The 22,270-nt window shown below is 39.4% G+C and overlaps 1 protein-coding gene across 1 annotated transcript; it reads right to left on the bottom strand.

Moving 5' to 3' along the window:
* Nucleotides 1–2,175: 2,175 nt before the first annotated feature.
* Nucleotides 2,176–19,598, bottom strand: LOC123514927 (histone deacetylase complex subunit SAP130-A-like). Its single transcript, XM_045273183.1, has 19 exons — nucleotides 19,569–19,598; nucleotides 17,290–17,328; nucleotides 16,041–16,160; nucleotides 15,392–15,503; nucleotides 14,881–15,205; nucleotides 14,164–14,298; nucleotides 13,849–14,062; nucleotides 13,357–13,584; nucleotides 12,771–12,912; nucleotides 10,246–10,503; nucleotides 8,344–8,562; nucleotides 7,960–8,072; nucleotides 7,455–7,696; nucleotides 7,040–7,182; nucleotides 5,570–5,873; nucleotides 5,273–5,370; nucleotides 4,839–5,158; nucleotides 4,288–4,407; nucleotides 2,176–3,878 (listed from the first exon to the last, which is right to left on the bottom strand). The coding sequence occupies exons 1-19, from the start codon at nucleotides 19,596–19,598 to the stop codon at nucleotides 3,687–3,689; spliced, it is 3,354 nt and encodes a 1,117-aa protein (XP_045129118.1). The 3' UTR covers nucleotides 2,176–3,686.
* Nucleotides 19,599–22,270: the final 2,672 nt, after the last annotated feature.

Here is a 22,270-nt window from a genome sequence, read left to right as displayed (position 1 = left end):
TATGTCGACATTTTCATATGGATTCAACAGTATTTATTGTCTATTTTCAATGCAGGAAATGTTTAATAGAGTGCACAGCTAGCTCTTTTGCCCTAAATAAAAGTAGTCCCAGGCAAATAAATTTAAGGCCTTTATTTCAGATTAAAGAAAACAGAAATCTCAGAATAAAATAAATTGCGAGCAGAGCCAAAAAACCCTTTTTTCTCTCAAATTAATGAGGTCCCAGCCTAAAGAATTAAAGGCCTACACTTCAAGTAAAACAGTCAACATCATCAGGAGAAAATGAATAAAAAGTGGCTCTTTTAGGAAAAAGAATATGTGCAAACATAGCATTGATTAAAGTTTTATTTTGAAAGGTGCATGCCACCCAGATACCCACCACGCCCTTTGGTCATACCTGCCACCCTGCATATTAGCTTGACCTTCCTACTGCAGGAAATTGAGAGTGTTCACGCTCTCACTGGCCTGTTGACACCCGCCAGCGTTGCACGGCGCCCCGCCACCCGCCACACCCTCCCTCCCCGCTGTCACCCGGCCGCAGATTGGTCACGGGTCCGGACAGAACCATCGCTCGGTCCGGATCCGGACCGGGGTCTGCCATTTGGTGATGCCTGCCTTAGAGGGAAGTAGGACTAGAAATCATGGCAGGAAGATTAGAAAGCAAGGCTGCAGGTTAGATATAAGAAAATATTTCTTTAGTCATAGGGTGGTAGACTTCTGGAATGCATTGCCAGAGACGGTTGTAAATAGCACTAGTTTGACAATGTTTAAAAACAGATTAGATAAGCACTTAAATTTATTAGATTTATAATTATGTATAGCGCTGCATGATAGTTTTTATAAGAAATTTACTATAGTTAAACAAGACATGATCCCCATGTATGGGGATCACAGATTGTAGAGGAATTCGCTGCAGGACTTAGCCCTGTTAATGGGCCAAATATTTAGAATTAGTATATAATGTATTGTGTACTTGTAAGTGTATCTTTAAGTACTGATGACGAGGTCGCTGTGCGACTGATACAGGATAATCTAGATGGGCCCTGGTGGCCCTGTTATCCTATTATTTATGTTATATGTTATGTTATGTTATTAACGTCTAGGTAGAATTCCTCTGTCTGACAGATGTCGCCTTCAATATCCTTTCATTCCCATTTACTCTAGGTGCACAACCACGACAAAACTTGTCTTTTTTGCAGTAAAATAAATTTATTTGACATATTATGGTACATGTTAATTCTTTTTAAATATTTCTTAATTCATGGCCAGTCTCTAAAATTTTAAAGTGAGCAATTGAAGACAAACAACTTAGCTGGCATATTCAGTGTTGGGCAGGATAGGGCATTGATGTCAAAGGAGGTTTCATGTTTGAACAAGAAGGTTGAAGAGAAAAGTATTTGGATGTTTCACTACCTTCAGTTTGTGTATGGTTATTTTGTGAGCGAGGCATTTTTGTCTGTTGTTCCTCCTCAGTGGGGATGTTGACTCCAGGATGCACAAGAGGGTAGACAGCAATAAACTATATGGGAAGGGAAGCAAATCACAGCATTTCTGCCAGTTTTTCTCACATACCCAACTAGTAACTCTGTATGAGGGCCTCATCCATCCATGTATGGAGTATTTTTCGAATGGGGAGGGAGGGGGGGGATTCCACTCACACAGCTCTATTAGATATGGTGGAATAAAAAGTTTTCATCCAATCAATTCCCCTCCTCTAACTGATTGTCTTCAGCCTCTTTCTCTTTGCTGGAATGTTGCATCTCTTGCTATCTTTTACTGCTATTTTCATGTTAACTACTTTTTTGATCTTGCCAATTGCATGCCTCACCTCCTGTAGCCTCAATGCACAAAGTTTTCTTCCTCTCAACCCCGTTCTGTCCAACTTCCTAATGCAAGTACTTTCAATCCTTCATGCTTTTCTTTCTCTGGTAAACTCTGGAACTTCATGCCTGCTTCTGTATTCCCAACTTCCTATGACTTGACTTCATTCAAGAGGGAGGCTTGTACTTTAGTTATTTCTATCAGCTCTGTACAAAGACTGGCGACTAAGAGGGCCTTTTTTCTTTATTTTTGTTCCCCTCAGCCAGTCTTCCTCTCTTACATTAAACAAAATAAATAAATAAAAATAAATAAGAAAAAAATAGAAATTAGGATTTAATGAAGAGATCCAACCACTGATGTATCTTGTAAAATTTATATTTTTACTTCACCAATTGTAGGACAGAAAAGACAAAAAATAATTTCAGCCAGCTTCAGTCTCCCAGTTCCTCCACAAGCATAAAATGCATCAAATACATTAATTCCCTTCTCACAATCAAGAACTTGCTGAATTATTTCAGGTCAGTTTGAATTTATCCTAATAGAGTATTGGGGCTGCATAACTCCATGGTGCAGCACTTGGCTCACAGCCAAGAGGTTGTGAGTTTGATCATTGTTCACAACAGCTTCAGTGAGAGTATGTGCTCTCTCACAACCCTAGCTGAGTTATATGGTCTTACCTAACTAGCTAAGGAATCCTTTATTCACCTTCTCAGAAGGTTAGAAACTTAGGTAATACTGCAATTTTTGTACAGTTCATTTACCATAAATTGCAAGATCTCAATATTAAAATGCAAATATACCTAGTCTCCTCAAAACTTACACATTTAAGTCTCAGCTGATATACATGTGGTCCACTCATTCCCTCACAAACTATTTTACTGATACAACAAAACAAATGAAGTCTCCAACAACACAATAGTCATTTCCCTATGATTTAACAAACTGACAAAATGTGTACTGTTATCACCTTGCTGCACAAACATCTGACATTTCTAAACATGATCACAAAGATCCCACTGTGTCAATCTGGTAATGCACTATCACTACCACAGCCAAAACCATCACCTGAAAGACATTTCCATGGTTTCATCCTGGGCTCCAGGAGCTGAGTGAGCCATCATGACACATCTACTAAACCATATTAGCTCATCTATAAGATAGCTTTCTTCCCAGTCTCAACAGCACTTCATTAACAGCTTTTGTATTCATATAATAGATTCAACTATTACAACATATATTCACATACCTCTAAGATAACACAAGTTGTTGTGCATAAACACACTTACACTTACTTATTCAGCTCTCATGTAAGAATTCCCTCCCATACACATGCATTCCACATATATTCACTCTTTGTATTTATGGCAAAACCAAGACAATACTTCTTCACCAACATTAAGGTATATACATACTGGGAACTTTCACAATGGCTTAAACTGTCCATGATTTCTAAAGAATCAGTTAGTATGTAATACATACACTGATATCCTTAGTGAAACTGTGTTTCATTATAAAAGCTTTACATAAATACAACATCTGGATCTTATGCTAATATTGTAAATGTCCTTAGTGACAATATTTTCAATATAATCTACTGTAAATTATACTTTATATTACTGTATATTGCTATGATGCACAGCTGTTACAATAATGAAACTGATTAAGATTGCCCCAGAGGAGGCACAGCAGGTACTTAGTACAGCTGAACACTCAGGAACAGCTCATAGAATAGTCCTCAGTCTACTCTCAGACTGCACAGAAAGTTTCAATTTCTGGCCAGTATTGCAATACGTGGGCAAATCATAAATTAGGTAAAAGAAACATAACCTGAGGACTTCAAACCTGTGTACTGGTTCCCCTACTATTCAACTTTTTTCTTTCTTCCGAACACTTCTTTTACTGCTATATTTGTTCATGATGTCAACAATTTTACCTTTATGATCAAACAACTTGTGCATCTGTGACTTGGCCTCAACCATCTGGTCCTTGATGATCTTAGAACGCTGGATGTTGGCTTTCACAAGCTCTGACAGTCGATTCACATCCTTATCAAAATCCTGAAAACAGAGGGTGCTTTGTGTACAAACTCTTGAGGAACAAAAAATATTTCATATCTATACACATTCATAATTGTTCCTCAGTGTACTATTGTATTACACATGATGTTCTAAACACTAGCAAAATAAGTTACAACATTGTTCATAACGATTGATACACTTATCAATAAAGTAATGACATCTACGAGATTCCTGAATACATCTAACCCACAGACTAGCATTTATGTAAGAAATCAGTAGAGCAAAGGAAGTACTGACAAAGATCAGGAAATAAGTAAACTAAACACCTGATCTCTGACAGACGGACATACTGCTATTGCTTGATGAGAGGAAAACTTTTAAGTTAGAGAGTATACATAGTTATCAATATATTGAGAAAGAATATACAAGTTTATAATAAAACTCTTACCTTGTATGGCTTTCTCGGGTGAGTTCTCTTCTCCAGGGAACTGAGTAGCAGATGGAGACGGTCTACTACTTCTGTCTCTAACTCCACGAGATCATCCACTTGCCCCGAGAGGTGAACAATCTGTTAAAAGAAGCATCCCTTAATAACCTCTCTATGCATGTAGGATTCAACAAGTTTACAGTAAAATAGGTAGCAGTCATTTAGGTGAAAGACTAAACGATACTCCACTCAATTAATAACAATTTTTGTCAGGTTTATAGAAAACTTTAAAGTTAAGAATTATAATAATAATATTGTGACCATTACCTGCACTATATAAGAAAGAATCAGGATGCCTTGCCAACCTTATAAAACCAGATATGAAACTCATAATATGCTTATAAGGGAACAACTAGAAATTAAAATATCTTCAACAAGAGTGTTAAGAATAAATTATTACTTCTTTCAATATTACACTCAAACAAGAGTGTTAAGAATAAATTATTACTTCTTTCAATATTACACTCAGAGTGAAAGGATTACAAGGAATAGGTATTCAAAACCCTCCCTACCTTCCATCCATTGACTCGCTGCATGGCCAGCTTCTGGTTGGCAATCTCATTGACTGTCATCCTCTTTTCATCCTTGGGCTTCACATCAGTGTGCCTCACAAAGTGGTTGTGGCGAGGCTTCCAGGTCTGTCGGAAGCTGCTCAGCAGAGACATTGTGGGACGGTTGGTGAGAATAACTGTTGCGTTCACAGAATTGTTGGGATTATTCCCTGTAGCAGTGTTGGGACCCCCTGCTCCACCACCTCCACCACAGCTACCACCACTGCTGGCTCCCCCAGGCTCTGACCACCCTCCACCCTCATCTTCACTGCCTTCCAAGTCTGAAAACAAGACACCTTTTTTTTTTTAAATACAAGCAGAATTTACTTAAAAACAGGTTGTCTTTTCTTTTGCTTTATGCAGTTTTTTTTATATAAAAGAAATCATCAACTTACCATTACTGTCTTCTGTCATATCTCTCTTATTCTTTTTAGTTGGGGGATGTTCCAAGTCATCCTCACTGGACCTTGCCTCCTGCAACTCATTGCCCATTCTGCAATGAAATGAGGAGGTCATTACACAGCAAATACTAGTCTTCCATAGAATAAAGGCTTTTGCCAGCTTTCTTCACATATTTTTGCTCTTCCAATTTCAAACCTCTGCTTACAAGTATAGAGTTTACCTTGTAATCTCCAAGATCATGACATGTAACAGTGATATAATATTTTTTCATCTAAAGACTTGATACTCACAATTGCTGTTTCCTTGGCTTCTTCCTTGGAGACAGCCCATCAGCAAGAATTTGTGCAGGTGCATGAAGAGAAGTAACTGACAGGTGTGGCTGGGGCACTGTGAGGGTGGCTGTTGTCATGCTGTTCAGGGTTGGGGGACAGATGTCTGGGGCAGGAATGGACAATGGTGTAGGCCGAGGCAACACTATCGTAGCATCCTCTGGGGGTTCTTGCTTGATGCTCGGCGGGGTGTGAGAACCAGTGCCTCGCACTGGAGTTGCGCCAGTGTCCATCTCCTCTATTTGGAGGCCTGATAAGGAAGAATCTTAAGAGCAAGAGAATTGGTCTCTGTTAGTATTCCACATCAATCAAGGCAGACACACAAAAGCATTAGTACCCATAAGCAAGCCACCAAAGACAACCAAAGCAAGCTTTCAAGCTTTCAATAATCAGTATTCTGCATTATAAATGATCTTATAAAAAGCAGCTTCTGGAAGTTCTCTTTGTATATCTTCATTACTTTTCATAGTATATTGTAATGTTACATGAGAATACTAGTTGACTGTGACACAAGTCACACTAAAGTGAATTCACCATTAATGGCACTTCTGTAAGCAACACCACCAGTGAATAGTAATTTTTTTCTGTTTCATTAATCATATGACAATTCTGAGGACTTTTTTCCTTATTTCAATATGGATGTGGAAAATGCAAAACACTGTAACTAAACCAGAAAATTAATGTGAACATGCCACTGATGATAAATGTCAGTGTTAAGGACATGAATTCAACAAATGTAACTAAAACAAATTAGAAATTTTGATGCAACATAAAAAAGCTATATAACAGGCCTCCATCCCCCAAACAGAAAGGTGAGACAAAGCATAACACAAACCTCACATATATACACACCATTCCCTTGCAGCCTTGCTTCTAAGGTAGCAACATGGATAAAAATATTCCACACCAATGAGTCAGCTGTACAGCACACCTGGGCAGTAATCTCTCTACATTAATAAAAAAAAAATTCTTGATAACCTGAGCAAAATTTGAATTTGTGTCGTAAGTCAAAAAAATAATCCCCTAATGAGCAAAAATGGTGTATGCATGTATATGTTGGTGCTTTGTCTCAACTCATCTTTCTCAAAGGGATGCCAACATTGTATTGAACAGTATAGTTAGATGGTTGTTGAAAAAATAAACATAAGAAAATGAAATAGTAATAATACTAATACTAATAATACTAATAACAATTTAATAATAATAATAATAATAATAATAATAATAATTTAATAATGATTAATAATAAACAAATAAATAAACTTATCATTCTCTTCTGTGATATGCAGCATTTCAAATATTTCTTGCCACACTCATAAAACTTTACTGCTGACCATGCCAAGCACCTATGAGATTATCACTATTAATTCGTACTCACCATGAAGTGTTCTCAGACACTATTTTTCCCCATCATGCAAAGTCTTTACTTACCAGGGGATGAATTCGCTGATATGGTGGTAGAACCAGAGGATGCATTGCCATTGCCCCGAGAGTCTGGCCTCTTTGGGGATGGGGGAGAGGGCACCGACATAGAGAGAGAGGTGGTGAGGTTCTTGGCAGCCTTCAAGGGAGTCCTGTAATGTACATTACAATTAAGGCCAACATTCATAAGAGTTTTGTTCCCCCATGTAATTGTTCAGGTTGTCATAGGTGATTTGTTCATTGATGACAGAAAATATCTGTCAAATCATCATTAGAAGTAAAACAATTACAATTTCATGCAGAGCTTGTTATGAGTAAAAATAAGATAACAAAATTATTAACAATATAGAGGCATATGGAACACTTCTGGCTATATCCTCTCTTGTCTCAAGCTTTCCATTAACTACTGAGTATAAACTCTTACCCATCCATGTCTGGTCTCTTCCTGAGTATGGAAGGTCGAGGAGATGCATTTGGCTTCATAGAGGGCATGGGTACTGTCCCCTGCTGTCCTGCTGCACTTTCCACCTGACCAGAGCCACTCACGCCACCCACTCCCACACTGGAGTTGGATGGGCCAGCTGTAACTCTAAGGCTTCCACCCTGCATGTTTGCTGGCACATAGTGGGTGGACCCCAGTGTGTTGGGCACCAATGTTCCTCCAACCTGTTATAGACAGTTACACATAAAAACAACTATATGGACATATTGCCCTCTAATATTGGAACAAATTATGCTTATAGAACACACTTAGTGGACAAAAATTAATAAGGATATTGTTTTGCCACCTTAATTAAAGCAAAGTAAACTTAAGATATGTATTATTATTACTTTATTATTCACATCTTTTTAATCCCTTTAATCATGAGTATAATGAAGATAATTTGAAGTAATAATTAAAAACACACATCACATGTTCATGCACTCACCTGATAGGTGGTATTATGGTCAGTATCATAGTAATATTGGGGAGCAATGCTGTACTGCGGCACTGTGGTCACTACTCGCTCCCCACAAGGTACACCAGTGGTCACAGTCACACCTGCAGTGAATTGATGGATCATAAATCAACACTGCATAAAAAATAACAGTAGAAACCACTAATTTTTCATTTGCTGGTGTAAGCAAACAACTCAAAATCTCCAAATGAAACATCTCCATTGTATTACAGGGGAATCTACACACTAATCTTAATTAATTCCTGAATTCAATTTGAAATCCAAAATTTCAAAAAAACATTTTTCTCAAAGGAATCAATGTAAAATGGATTAATCCTTTCATGGACTCCAAGAATATTTTGCAAGACAACTAACCTGCATGAGTACGTTGCAGAAAGACACTAGTGTGAGCTGGCTGGGGATCAGCAACTTGACCGGGAGAAGGCGCCCTCACTTGGCCATGTGGCACTCTTGGGGTGGAGGCAACACTTACTGGTCCTTGTGGGGGTGTGGAGGCTTGCTGAGGAAGAACCTTGGCCACAGGGATTGCTGCTCCTCCCATGACACGTCCTACACTGGTGCCAACATTAGTCCCTGAAATCATCACAAAGTAAGTATTCTCTATAAATGAACATCAGTGACTAAATAGACACTAAATACTGAATTAACTTTTTTAAGCCTTAGAGCTCTAAACCCTACACACACCACAATGCTGACATGGTAACAAGTCATGGTAGTACATACAATGCTCACAACATTACAAATTTTTCATGTATAAAAGAGCAATTACTTTACAAAATAGAGTAAGAGAGCTATGTGTGGTAGGTGAAAAGCTTCAGCCTCACCCAAAGATCAGGCTATCAAGAGTTCTAAGCTCTCTCTCTCTCTCTCTCTCTCTCTCTCTCTCTCTCTCTCTCTCTCTCTCTCTCTCTCTCTCTCTCTCTCCATAAACAACAGATTTAGCAGAGTGGCTCTGCACACTTTTATCTGTTAACACGGTAACCACGTTTGGTAACTCAGCACACTCGCCCGCACCGCATAACCTTCAATACCCAACCACTCCAGTGTCTGTTAGACTTTAGCAGAGAGAGGAGGTATGTACCATTGTGAGAGTGTGGCGTGTAGTATAGTGTAAAAATCCATGGTACAAATATATACCGAATCACAGACCAGCAATTTTTTTCTCTTCTATCGCGTATTGGTACACCATTGTGCCAGGCAAGGGTTATAGCATATGATGATATATTCATGTTCTACTATTTGGCATAGTTTTATGATGGATATTTGAGTTAGTATTTATACAATACAATAACTTAAATTTTTATAAATTGTACATAGGAAAACCGATAATAATGTCTTTTTTTTCCCTCTCAAAAGAAATGAACCTGGCTGTCTTTTATGGAGGACAATCACATGCTTCATCTGATGATTCAGATTTTTTTTTGTCAGTAATTCAGATGATTCAGATGATGATCTCTGAAGAAAGTGATTCTGAAACAGATGAAGAGCAGGATAAACAAGTTCAAGCACCAAATGGAAATGATTCAAACTTTGGAACAAATGGAAACAACAACACACAATCTGAATGGTTGCCTGTAAAACAACGCACGCATGCTTTTACTGGCAAGGAAGAAGTGAGTGTCACTATCAGTAATGCAGATGACAAAACTGAGGTGCTGCATATTGATGTATATGGTCTCTCTGTATCTAATGATATCATAGATATGATTGTTAAAGAAACCAATAGGTATGCACAACAGGAGAGTATCCAGCTATTGCAACGAATGTGAGGATCAACCACATCTTTGCATTTCATGTTTCAACGAAAAACATGACCCATGTAATTAGTAATCAACATTATGATCTAATTTTCTATTACTTTCTTATATTGATTGTATTTTTGAAGTAATGTGTCACCAAACCTTACTTGTATTTCAGAAGCCTATTTTTTTTTTTTTTCAACAAATAAACTTAGTCTTATCATTTTTATCTTATTTTCCAATACCATAGCAATGCATCTACAGTCATAATAAATACAAATTTATACACAAATTGTTTACATACTCATGTCTGTAATAGTTTGTAGAAAGTGATATTCGGTACCAATATGCAACAAGTGAAACATCTGCTCGGTACATGGGTGGCCCAATACGTGATTAACATGTTAAATCAGTAAGTTACTACAGATTGAGAGAAAATATTTTTTCAATTGCTGCCAAGTGTAATAAATTCAATGCAAAATATTCACCAAATTTCATCCATGAATCAATTGCATACCTCTGTGCTGTACACCTGTGGAGTGATGCTGCTGTTGTTGCTGTTGCTGCTGCTGTGAGTGTTGTTGCTGCTGCTGCAAGGTGTGTGCGCTGACCTGCCCTTTCTGGGTGGTGATGCCTGTGAGGCCTGAGATGTGTGTGAGGGCTACAGGTGGTCCCTGAGCTGGCTGGGTGATAACCTTGGGGCCGTCAGGGAAGGTGAGGGTCTGGGCCTGTACTCCTGCCTTGTTGGTCTGATGAGCCGCTATCGGGGTTCGTACTGCTGGCAAAGAAGTTTCGTTAGGTCTCTCTTGTGTCAAACATACATACATAGCCATCACAATCAGTGAGAATGGAAGTAAAAATTCTTACACAAAGAACAAACTGAAAAAGAAAGCAAGGTAGATGTAACAAATGATACTTTTGAAGTTATATTGAATGAATTGAACAAAACAATAAGTAACAACTTAAGGATAATGCCCAGGGTGGTGCAGTTTGCAAGATTGGTACATCCTATGGGTCTGAAACCATAGTATGCATTGTACAGGTAACCCCCGTTTAACGAAGGTTCACACAACAAAATTTCGCTACAACGAAGGTTTCGTTTTACTACCATCTGCTCGTTTAACGAATACTAAACTCGCTTTAACGAAGTTTTATCTAGGTAATTTTTTTTTCCAAATTTGAAAGCCCCACCGTATCATGCAAGCTGACAGGCTTTTGAATACACCAGGAGCTGCTGGTACTAAGGCCTGTCTCAGGAGAAATCCTGAGACACCTGTAGAATAAAGATCAAGATCAAGCATCTTGTGGACAACACAGGCACTGCTGATACAAAGGCCTGACTCAAAAGAAATTCTGTGTCACCTGTAGCATCAAGAAGAGATCAAGATCACGCGCACCACTCACTCCCTAGTCAAAACATATCAGCGTCACCAGCAGCTCATCTTCCCTAGTTCAACTTACCACCAAAACGCCCTGCAATGTGGCCTAACGTTCCTAAGAAGACCAGGAAGTGTCTTACTCTCGCAGAGAAGCTGGGTATTATTCACAGACAAGAGAGAGGCCAGAAAACTAATAACATTGCTTGACTCCATCTACTGTCTACTATTTTCAAGTCAGCAGACTCTATTAAGAAGGCTGGTGAGACTGTATCTTCCTTGAAAGCTAAAAGAACCACCTGAACTCGTGACTCTACAATGGATAAAATGGAAAGCCTTGTGGAAATGTGGTACATAAGTTTTGTATGCGGTACCATGATGCACCCTTTGTTTACATTCCACAGGTTGCCGGTTAGTGTATTTCCCGTTTCACTCTCCCTCCCTTCATAAAGTTAAGATCATCAACATTATAAAGTTACGTACATACATACATTAGTGTACATTATAATGACTTAAATTAAACTACCTAAATGTTTAACTTCATAATTTTTACTTTCATTAAACCTTTTACTGTACTATGATGCACTCTCGCTTTGCTTACTCTCAATTGAAGTTCAAATCAGGGGTTAAACTTGTTATAATCGGTTCGCTTAACGAAGTTTTGCTTAACGAAGTGTTTTTTTAGGAACGTAACCCCTTTGTTAAGCGGGGGTTGCCTGTATCTGTTTACATTCACTTATGTAAATTTCATGAAATTTGGCTGACAAATAAGCATAATTATAAAATAATATAATAAAAATAGAAAATAATAATAATAATAATTTGCCTCACAGCCTTTTGCTTTGTTCCATATGCAAAAATAGACCGTCCTCTTTATAACCATTATTTTCATAAATTTTAATAAGTTCCATATGCAATAACAGACCATTGTTTATACTTTTAATGATGCAAAATCAATCAGATTTATAGTAATCTGTGAAACTCTTCAAAACAAGAAAATACACTTTTCCAATATAACAGCTGTCAAAGATCTTTTTCCATATCCTATGTGTAGAGGAAGCAGCGGTGGCTGTGTTGACAGTCACGACAGTTTGGCCAGAAGCCTGCTGACTCTGACTCCATCTGTTCATATAAGCTTTCTTTAGATACTATGTTCTTGTTTTCTAAATATGTCTCTAGCAAGTTATAGTAAAAAGTTGCTTGTGAAAAAAGCTTAGAGGGATACAGCTTGACAGTGCTTGCCCTGACAGCTGGTGAAGCATTAGAGTCAGTGAGTTGAGTCACTCCCACAAGCCATGTGGCAAAATTTGAAACTTATAACATGGTTTATGTAAATAATACCAGCATCATCATCATCATACCATGTAGAGAGACATGTGGGAGGCAGTGATGCAACACCATGGAACCTTTAAATCTTGTTCTGCTGATTTTTTTTTATTTTCCAGAAAAATGTTTGATACTTCATACTCTTCCCTACATATTAAGTGCAAGAAGTAATTTTCTTCTGTTCCAGATATAAAAAAAATATGCTTGGGCACCACCCTTAAAGGAGAGACTATTCCACAAACAACACTATCAAGCTTACAAAACACTACATTTATCAGTGACATGCAATATATCCATGTCCACTGATTTTACATACACTTGACTTAAATGTGGCACTAACCAATGGGTGTCTTAAGAGGAAGGTGGTGATCTTGAGAGGTGCGCTGCAGAGTAGGGTGATGTGTAAGGATGGTGCCTGAAGTGGTCCCAGGAGGGGAAGTCAGTGCCAGTGCCCCAATGCTCGTACCAGCTTGGGACATCACCTATAGAGAGAAAAGCAAAGAAAAACTCCCATCACTTTAAGGTTAATTAGCAATGGGCTATTATATATTTTCCTCCTTTGGAAAATGAAAAAATTAAATACAATAATTTAAACCACTGAGGGGATAAAATAGTTTGATCTCTTGAGAACAAATGCACATGGCAAAATGTTGCTTAAAGTCTATCATGTCCCCAAAATATTCCCACTTGTCAAAAATATCCTTATTTTGTCCTGGCATCTTTGAAGCCTACTGTGGATTGTGAAGACTGACATCATACACTTGGTGGATCTGAATGTGATGTAAGGTGACAGCTAGTGTGAAACTTAGTAGCTCATCACTGTTTATATTAACTTAACCTCTTCAGTCCTGATACATATGCAAACTCCAACACTTCAAAGAAATTCAGATTTAAAAATATTTTCCCAAGAATCGTGCTTTATTTACCGGGGTAGACGTGGAAGAAGTAGACATTGGGGCAGTAGTGATCCTGACAGCAATAGCAGGAGGTGGTTGAGTCCTCATGCTGCCCTGGGAGGTTAGGTTTTGCCCTGCAATGGTGGTGACTAGAGGGCTGCCAGGTGTGTAGATTGGCCCACTGGAGCCACCTGTTGGTGCAGCTGATCCAGGAGTAATGCTTCGGCCTCCACTGCCCATCATTCCTGAGCTATATTTCTGTATAATCATAAGAAGGTTTAATAGAACATTTTCTTAAATACTGCTACATGCTAAAATAAGAGAAAATACTTGAAAATGAGTAACTGCATTCATTAAAGTTTAAGATTTGAAATGTAGCATTTCATGTCCCCTTTCATTTGTTCATTTATATTAAAATTCAGTGTTGCAAAAAAAAATGTGCCTTTCACTTACAAAATACATCAAACATTACAAAGGTGGCATAAGATTCAACTCCTAGTGACTACTGAACAAATTACTCACCTGTGGCTGAACAATAGGCTGAGTGATATGCACTGCTTTGGAACCTGACATTCGAGATGCCTCTCCAGTAACCATGCCTCTCATGGTGGTAGTCCCAGCCCCTCGAATGGGTCCTCCTGGCACTCCAGAAGACCGTCCTGGGTGATAGGTAGCGATTGACCCTGCTGGCTGCCCAGGCCGAGTGCCAGCCAAGGATCCTCGGGCAACTCCCAGGCTGTAGATATTAAACTAAGTCAAAAACCCATCACAAATATTCTCCAAAACTAAATCAAAATCATATACATAACAAAAGGAGGGCAGTGATTCCTCTCTTACCTTAAGCTCGTTCCTGTCACACTTGAGTGTAAGCTGGTAGGACCTTTGTTAGAGTGAGCTGGGGACGGGGTACTGCGGCCCCAGCTCCCACTCGACACTGGGACCACCACTCGCTGACCCCCAACACTGCTGCGCCTGAGGGAACACAATCCTTAATATGAACTTTTCAGCAGAGAAGTGATTTTATATCACAGTGGAGAACACTTTTGTTTTTTTATACCATGTGGGCTTTTCATGGGAATTTCTGGGCTAAAGGAGATACTTTTTGGGGTACCTCCTATCTCAAAGCCCACCCGCTAGGAAACCGTTGCCCCGAGTGAGGAAGCCCAACCTACACTCGGACCGTGGACAGGATTCGAACCCGTGCGCTTGGAGACCCCTCGGATCCCAAAGCACGCATGGTTCCACTGTACCACGGCGGCCCATTGTCCTGCCAGTTTGTAAGGAGACACCTCATGTTCAAAACATACAGCAAAGAAAACAAAAAACAACAAAGTTCTGTAAATAGATAAAAATCAAACAAGTGTCAACACAAGAAGTTATGAAGTATATTTCACAGAAATAAATATGAGTTAAAGGCATCTAAAACTGAAAATATAAAAAAAATTCCACCTCATATATGTTAAGGAATCAAATTTTGCACATCAATATCACATCATGCAGCTGAAAATACAACTCATTTCTCAATTGAAGTAAAAGAAAAAAAGTATAGCTTACGGTCCAGGCATGTTAGAGTTGGGATGGCCATGTGACTGCCCTGTGGTTCTGACCATGGGAGTAGCCACTGCCTGTGACCTTGGGGCTGACATGTTGGCCACAGCAGCAGGACCCCTAGGAATGTGGTAACCCAGCTGGGTCGTGGAGGAAGTCACTATGGCACTATTCGCTGAGGTGCCAGAGGGATGGGAAACAGTTCGCACTGCTGGGTTGCTACCTCCACCTGGATTTGGGGAGGCTAGATTGAGGGCAGTAGGAGGCCCTGAAGTGCGAGAAACCAGAGTGACTGTCTGACTTCCAACACCCATGCTCTCAGTGCGACTCACTGGAAGGAAAACATTAATGAGACACTGGAAATTTAAAGCTTAAAAAAGATCATTTAAACTTGTTCTTTTCTTTTTTCTTGTGGGATCATGCACACACTATCATTTTACTTCCACATACTAACATGCCACTAACACTATCATTCTTGTTCTATGAGTTGTGACGGCACCAACACCATCTGCCTCACCTGGTTTAGCTGTCACCACATGAGCAGTCCCAACACTTGTTGTCAGGATTTGAGCAACACCACCTGTTGTATAGTGCAGCAGTGTAGTGTTGCCACTTTTCACAATGCTTCCCTGAAACAGTATTCACAAACACAAATAAGTAGTTATATGGCCATGAAAGATAATTGATAATATTACCAGGCATGACAAGATTAGTTTTTTATAATGCTAGTGCTACTCTGCAGCACTTCATTTAACTTAGCTCAGGGCTCATGTTCACTTCAGTAGCCTTTCATGATATCAAGAGTTGTGTTTTTTCTAAGAACTCTACTTATTTTATTAGCTAATATTAACTCTATTTTATATACTTAGAAATTATTGTATATTTCTAATTTCTCATGCAAAGTGACTTGTCCTTAAGATATTTTCTTTGTCAACATATATTTAATGTCTAATTTGAACACCCAGTCATTGGCAATGAACATTGAGTCTGACATGTTGCCAATCAAGCCAAGATCATCACCAAAGGCCAAGCAATTTTTTTTGCCATCCTGAACTATCCTGTCACCAAATATTATGGCATGTGAAAATCTACCAATTACTTATAACTTCCCATACATTCTTATAAACAAATGCTTGAGATCCAAAAGTGCATGCCTAAAGACTTACAGACTCCATTGATCTGCCAGTGGTCTTCACAAGGTCCATTGGTTGGTTGGCAAGGTCAGGGCCACTCATGGCACCCCCACCTGGACCCACCAGGCTACTGCGTCCACTCATGGTCTGCACCTGCACATGAGGAAAATGGTTCACTTTTATTAGTAAAAGGAGGGAGGAATGCAAGCTAAATTTATAGATGGATAGATAAAACAATAATATAAATGTTACATATTTCAATTGAGAGATACACAGCCTATCTATCATAAGTACAGCAGCTGTAAAACTTTTCCTCATGATGGATAACTATTTGACAAAATCTCACATAATACATACACTATCATATCAAATTAAGAAAAGGGGCAAGCTTTATCACCTCTATCAGAAACACAGCTGGTACACTTTGAGCTCACACAATCCACTAGACAAACAAGCTTAAGGATATGGCACTTTTCTTCCTTCAGTGCACTTGTGAGAACAAGGACTTCCTACCTTGGTGAGGGTCTCCTATCCCTCACCACTCACCGCTGTATCATCCAATTAGAACGTCTCAGGAACCTCAAAGCACAACTATTGAGTGGTTGGATAATGACAGATGCAGCACATGGAGGGCTAACACACCATAGATACAGGAGCCAGAGAAAGGCTTCAAGGCATATGGCCAGTCTAATTTGTATCCATACATATAACAGAATATCCTTCACAGGCTCCTAGGGCACTCGCAGGTTCCTCCCCTAAACTGGAACCACAGATAGGACTTACTAGGTCGAGGCCAAAACAGCATTTCATGACGAGATGGAGTAGAATGTCCGACCATTCACTATCAAGTAACTGAGTGAAATTCGTAAAAAAACACAAATTCAAAACACTACAAAACCTCTGAAACACGTAATACCTACATATCACTCCAAAGCATGCCCTCAGCTGATCCAGATTTTAAAATAGAAGCCTCAAATCACCCTGGCTTGTCACCTGAAAACCGATGGAGGTGGACAGCCAGGTGACACAATCTCAAAATACCCCCTCCCTATTTTAGTCTTAGCACCCAAACTTTGCCTGACTTAGCATAGTGTTTGGGCCACTGACCCAAGGTACTTCTGAACTAAATTTAATCCCTGAAAACGTCCACCAAAGCCACTCCACCCTGAAGCTGTGGTGACAGGGATGAAGATTCTCTGACCTAACTTGAATATTTGCAGTTTCTCAGTAATTCTGCGGTGTACAGTTCCTAAAATGGGTGTGCAGCGTGTGGGGATATTACCTGTGTGTTTCCTGCAATGGGGTGACTTGTGGGATTCTTCTACATGGCCTGTGGGGAAAATTCGTGTGGAAAGTATCGGGGCCCCTTCAGCTGGGTCCGCCAGACGCTGCGCTGTCCACTACCACCACCACCGCCACCCGCCAGTGTTGTCGTTTATTCATTTTTACACTTACCTTTAATGAATGCATTTCATGTGCTTTTATATGATCATTTAATGTCGAAATAATTTTATATATTGTTTTTAGTAGTTATAAGTTTGTATTTTCTTTAAATTATCTTTATTAGTTTGTTGTGTTTGATAATGTGATGTAGCTTGATTCTTCTCTCCCATACATATGCAACATGATAAGCATATTATAATTGATATTGAAATGATTAATGCATGTCGGTATTTTTACATATAAGAGAAAACAGAATCAACATAAGTATTATCAGTTGTATTAGGTAGCGCGTATAATTATTATCAGTATTTACTCTTAGATATTAATTTCATGAATGGGCAACGTGAAGTTAGATAAAATACATTAAAGCATCATATCAAAGAACTTCAGATGATATGTCATTACAAACTAAACAAACTTTTGCTACAATTCGCATGAATGAAAGGTTAGCGGAAAGAAGTGTGAGTGAATGGCAACACCGCTACTCTTAAGCCTGACGTCACACTACACCCGCCTCTCTCGGCTGACCTTAAAATAATCCCTTTTACAATGACCAATGATAAACTGTGATTTTTAATACATTATAAAACATTTGTAATAGCCTAACTCTTCAATAAGTCAAATTACACTTGAAAATAGTCGCAGTCTCGTGTCCGATGTGACGTTGCCAGCCGAACACCACGTTTCGGCAAACAACATCTCTAAACTTTGATTTATCCCATATACAGTAGCCTCGTTCGTGTTTATGTAACATTTATTGCTACACTATTCTTGATATACAGCGTGAGTTAACATTACAGTATCAACTAGTGTGAAATGAGAGTGAATGATGCATGCACATGTTTCACAAACTACATCGGTATGTCCTGCAAAATATGCCGTGTTGACCTTGCTAGCTGGCACAGATTAATGCCTGCTGGCTGCTAGCTGCTGGTCTTGAAATTTGGTCTGTGCAGCCAGTGCAGCCAGGCAGCCGTGCAAAGGCGTTCTTATGAAAGGCTGTTTCATATCCATAGCAAAATTGCTCTCTACGTGATAAGGGTTACCTGGTGAAGCTGTCCTCAAGTGAAGGGAACATATAAGTGAATTCCTAACATTACGAGTACCTAGTGTTAGATATAATGCTTAACTTTGGTATGAGCCACTCGATCAGGTGTATGCACTACTACGACTACTACTGCTACTACTACTATTACTACTACTACAACAACAACAACTACTACTACTACTACTACTACTACTACTACTACTACTCTGTTCCACCCTTTTAATTAAGGCAGGCAGTATACTACTATTACTATTACTGCGTATTAATGCTACTGCTACTACTACTACTACTACTACTTCATTAAGTAAAGCTGAAAATCCCCATAACCTACACACATGGTGATATTATAAAGCAGGGAAATGTTTCTCTTTGCTTCTTTTCGCATTCTCTGTCTACTGTAAAGTTTCGGAACTGCTCGGTGAACAATGATCACGGGAATTAACTCTGCGCGCGCGCACACACACACACACACACACACACACACACACACACACACACACACACACACACATTGAAAAAAAAGTAAAAGAGTGAACTAATAAAACACAACAAAGTAAGTAAAAAGAACAAGTCTCATCACAGCCGCACACTTCACCATTCATGACTTTCACTAACATATAACTCAAGCGATATAGTGTGGACATTATTTCTCAAATTAGTGTTCGTTTTCTATACAGGGTTGTTGTCACTTAATTCCACTTCATGTCTCTCATTAACGTGAGTAACCAGCGCCATACATGAAAAAAAAAGGAATGTTTCACGCTTTCTTTTTTATTCAAATGGACATTCATGTTCGCTTTCTTCTCCCACAAGGACTGTCTTCAAAGGCCACAGAGAATATTAGATTAAATGTCATTTTCTCTCTCTCTCTCTCTCTCTCTCTCTCTCTCTCTGTGTGTGTGTGTGTGTGTAGAATTATCTTGAAAGCATTCTTAGATAACCTCCACTACAACATATTTGTAACAGTGTAGATAAGACTCCGAAACGGTTGAAACCACAGTGCTGTTGAGTACCATGATTTGCAAAACCTTGCATTTCACTGCAAGCCGTAGGTGAAATTTGTGGCGTACGTTGTAGCTGAGCGCACCCTCAGCGTTCATCTCCAACTCATTGGCCAATTTAATGAATTGTTACAGGAACATGGTGACATATGGGTGTCCACTATTTGTATTACATAATTTTCCCTAGGTGTCTATTTATTAATTAACAGAGAGAAGGATGGACGAATTATGTTCCTGATACCGAGAGTGAATTCGAACCGTGCCTTGTAGATTCAGCACCGGTGTGCCAGTTTGTATTTCTCCCTATCTGAGACTTCCCTACTGGGAAATCTGACCCAGGATAGATCTCCCTCTGGGAGAATTTTGACCCAGGATAATATTCCTCCCTCCTGATCAATTTTCCCCCACTCCCTATACATAAATCACTTAAGCCTAACAGTACAGTGATTCGAAAAACAAAACAATGTCAACAACAGGCGAGAGAGAAGGCTGCTTCGCTCTGATTTAATTATAGTATGGAAAATTATGATCTTTGTCCTCATTTGAACAGTATTTTTGAGAGAATGATCCAAGGTCGTACCAGAGGACATAGTAGGAAACTCTTTATTTTCGTCATAACATTGATATTAGAGCTTTTTTTTTTTCGTGTTCTCTGTATTCTTTGGTCGGATGATGCACTTATGTTTACTGAGGGGGAAGACCTTCACCAAGGCAAATTGAATGCCAGATTACGCCGAAGTTATATATGGGTAGCAGCACCTATAGCCTACTAACGTTATTTCATTGATTTGATCGTCACGAGACAGGGACTAACACATAAGAAAAAAAGAATGAAAAAATAAACCGTTAATAAGTAATACGAAGCAGGTGAGTGCCAGACAGCAGCAATTGTATCTGAACATGGAGGAATACACCTACCACACATACTTCAGATATTTGGATAGTGGAAAGTACATTGAAGGGCTGTAAAATGAAGAGGGATATTTGATGGATAAACAACGCAGGGAAGGTGAAGTTAAGCTACGCCAAGTGTTAATGAAAGCGGAAGTGAGCAGAGTTATCAAAGCTTGCCAAGAAGGGTTTTGGGGAACACATATAGGAATAGTTAAAACAGTTGGAAAGTAATTGTTTAATATTTTGTTAAAAAGTATTAAAAAACTTGTCAGGACATGCCTGCATGGCTGGTCTCGGAGCGAGGCGTGACCACCATTGGATCTACTTCCCTTACCCCTATTTTGTGCAATATAGCTCACTGATCAAGTGACTTTCATTGTGGCTCATTTATGTACGGGGTGTCCCTGAGGTGGACTTGCTTCTCTGACATGCAAAACGTCTTCCTCCCTTCCTTTATTCTTGTCTCCTTCCCTTGTCCATAGTGCCATATGACCTATGTTGTCCTTGTCATATTTACATACGTCATAAGCATTACATATTACATTACTTGCCCTTAGTGATTTGAAAATAATGGTATGATTTTTTTGTGTGAGAGAGTGAAATGGCCAAGAGGGAGGAAACATATCCCGTGCCTGTAATTGCCCCCAGGGAAAAACAACCCAGATAAATTTTCCCGGGGGTAAAATTTGGCCTAGGCTACTTTTCCCAGGGGGAACCACAATCAGGGGGTATTTTTTTTTTTTTTTTTAGCTACACTGGGCCCGTTAGCCAGTGTACCGCAGATAACAAGGTTTCATAAAAGTCCTCATTTCGCTCGCTGGAGTCCGAGGCCTTACAAGTACTTCACGTTAAGGTGTCGAGTAACAAGGAGAGGGAAGGGGCCATGGAAATGTATAAGACAGGAAGCCATTGGAAAAAAATTTATATCAAATGTATTGGACTGGTTTTCAGGTTATGAACCGCTTTGCTTTCTCGTAAGGAGTACTCTTAAAGGTCGCAGGGATTATTAATCGAATTCTTACGAATGTTTTTTTCTCATTGATAGTGCAGAATAATTAGAAATATCAATAAAATTATGAAAATACCATTGAAAACTCAGAGAGAGAGAGAGAGAGAGAGAGAGAGAGAGAGAGAGAGAGAGAGAGAGAGAGATGACAGCCATTAAAGTCGCTATGATCATGAGAGCCCATAATGTATATAGGTGCACGCTGCCTGTGGGTTCACCTAGTGTGCTCATACTAATGGTGAGGGTGTGTGTGGCAGCAACACAACAGATAAACTGACTCGAGCATAGGAACAAACTTCAGCGCTCGAGGAGGAAGAGGGAGGGAAGGGGGAGGGGAAGGAGGGAGTTGCTTTCCTGGCATTGAGAGTAATTTTGCGTTGTCTATAAGCTGCAACACACACACACACACACACACACACACACACCTTTTATCATCAAGTTGTTTATGCCAGACAGACAGGCACATGGGTTGTATTTTAAATTTATAACACGCTGTCAAAGATACAGAAGGAGAGTTATCATAAGCGCGTTGCTATCTCAATCCTGCAATTCCGCTACATTAGGATGTCTTAGAGCCAAATCAGACAGCAAAGATTTTGAAGTGGTAGCCGAGACAACAAAGGAGAGCCGTGACGGTGAGAGAGGAAGGGCCTGGGGCGGTAGTGAGGGGATACACACACACACACACACACACACACACACACACACACACACACACACACACACGCACACACACTTCTGTAACGTTGCGTACCGTGATACACGGATTTATATATGAGAATTATGCTAACTTGCCAATAAAGCGTAAAATAAAAGGGATTACCACCCGTGGAAGTCGGCAGCAGTGGCAGAGAGCGCTTGCCGCTGATCA

Source organism: Portunus trituberculatus, chromosome 38, assembly GCF_017591435.1.
Source record: "Portunus trituberculatus isolate SZX2019 chromosome 38, ASM1759143v1, whole genome shotgun sequence".
Classification (NCBI taxonomy): domain Eukaryota; kingdom Metazoa; phylum Arthropoda; class Malacostraca; order Decapoda; family Portunidae; genus Portunus; species Portunus trituberculatus.
Note: the sequence above shows the minus strand (reverse complement) of the source record. Positions and strands in the feature narration are given on the sequence as shown.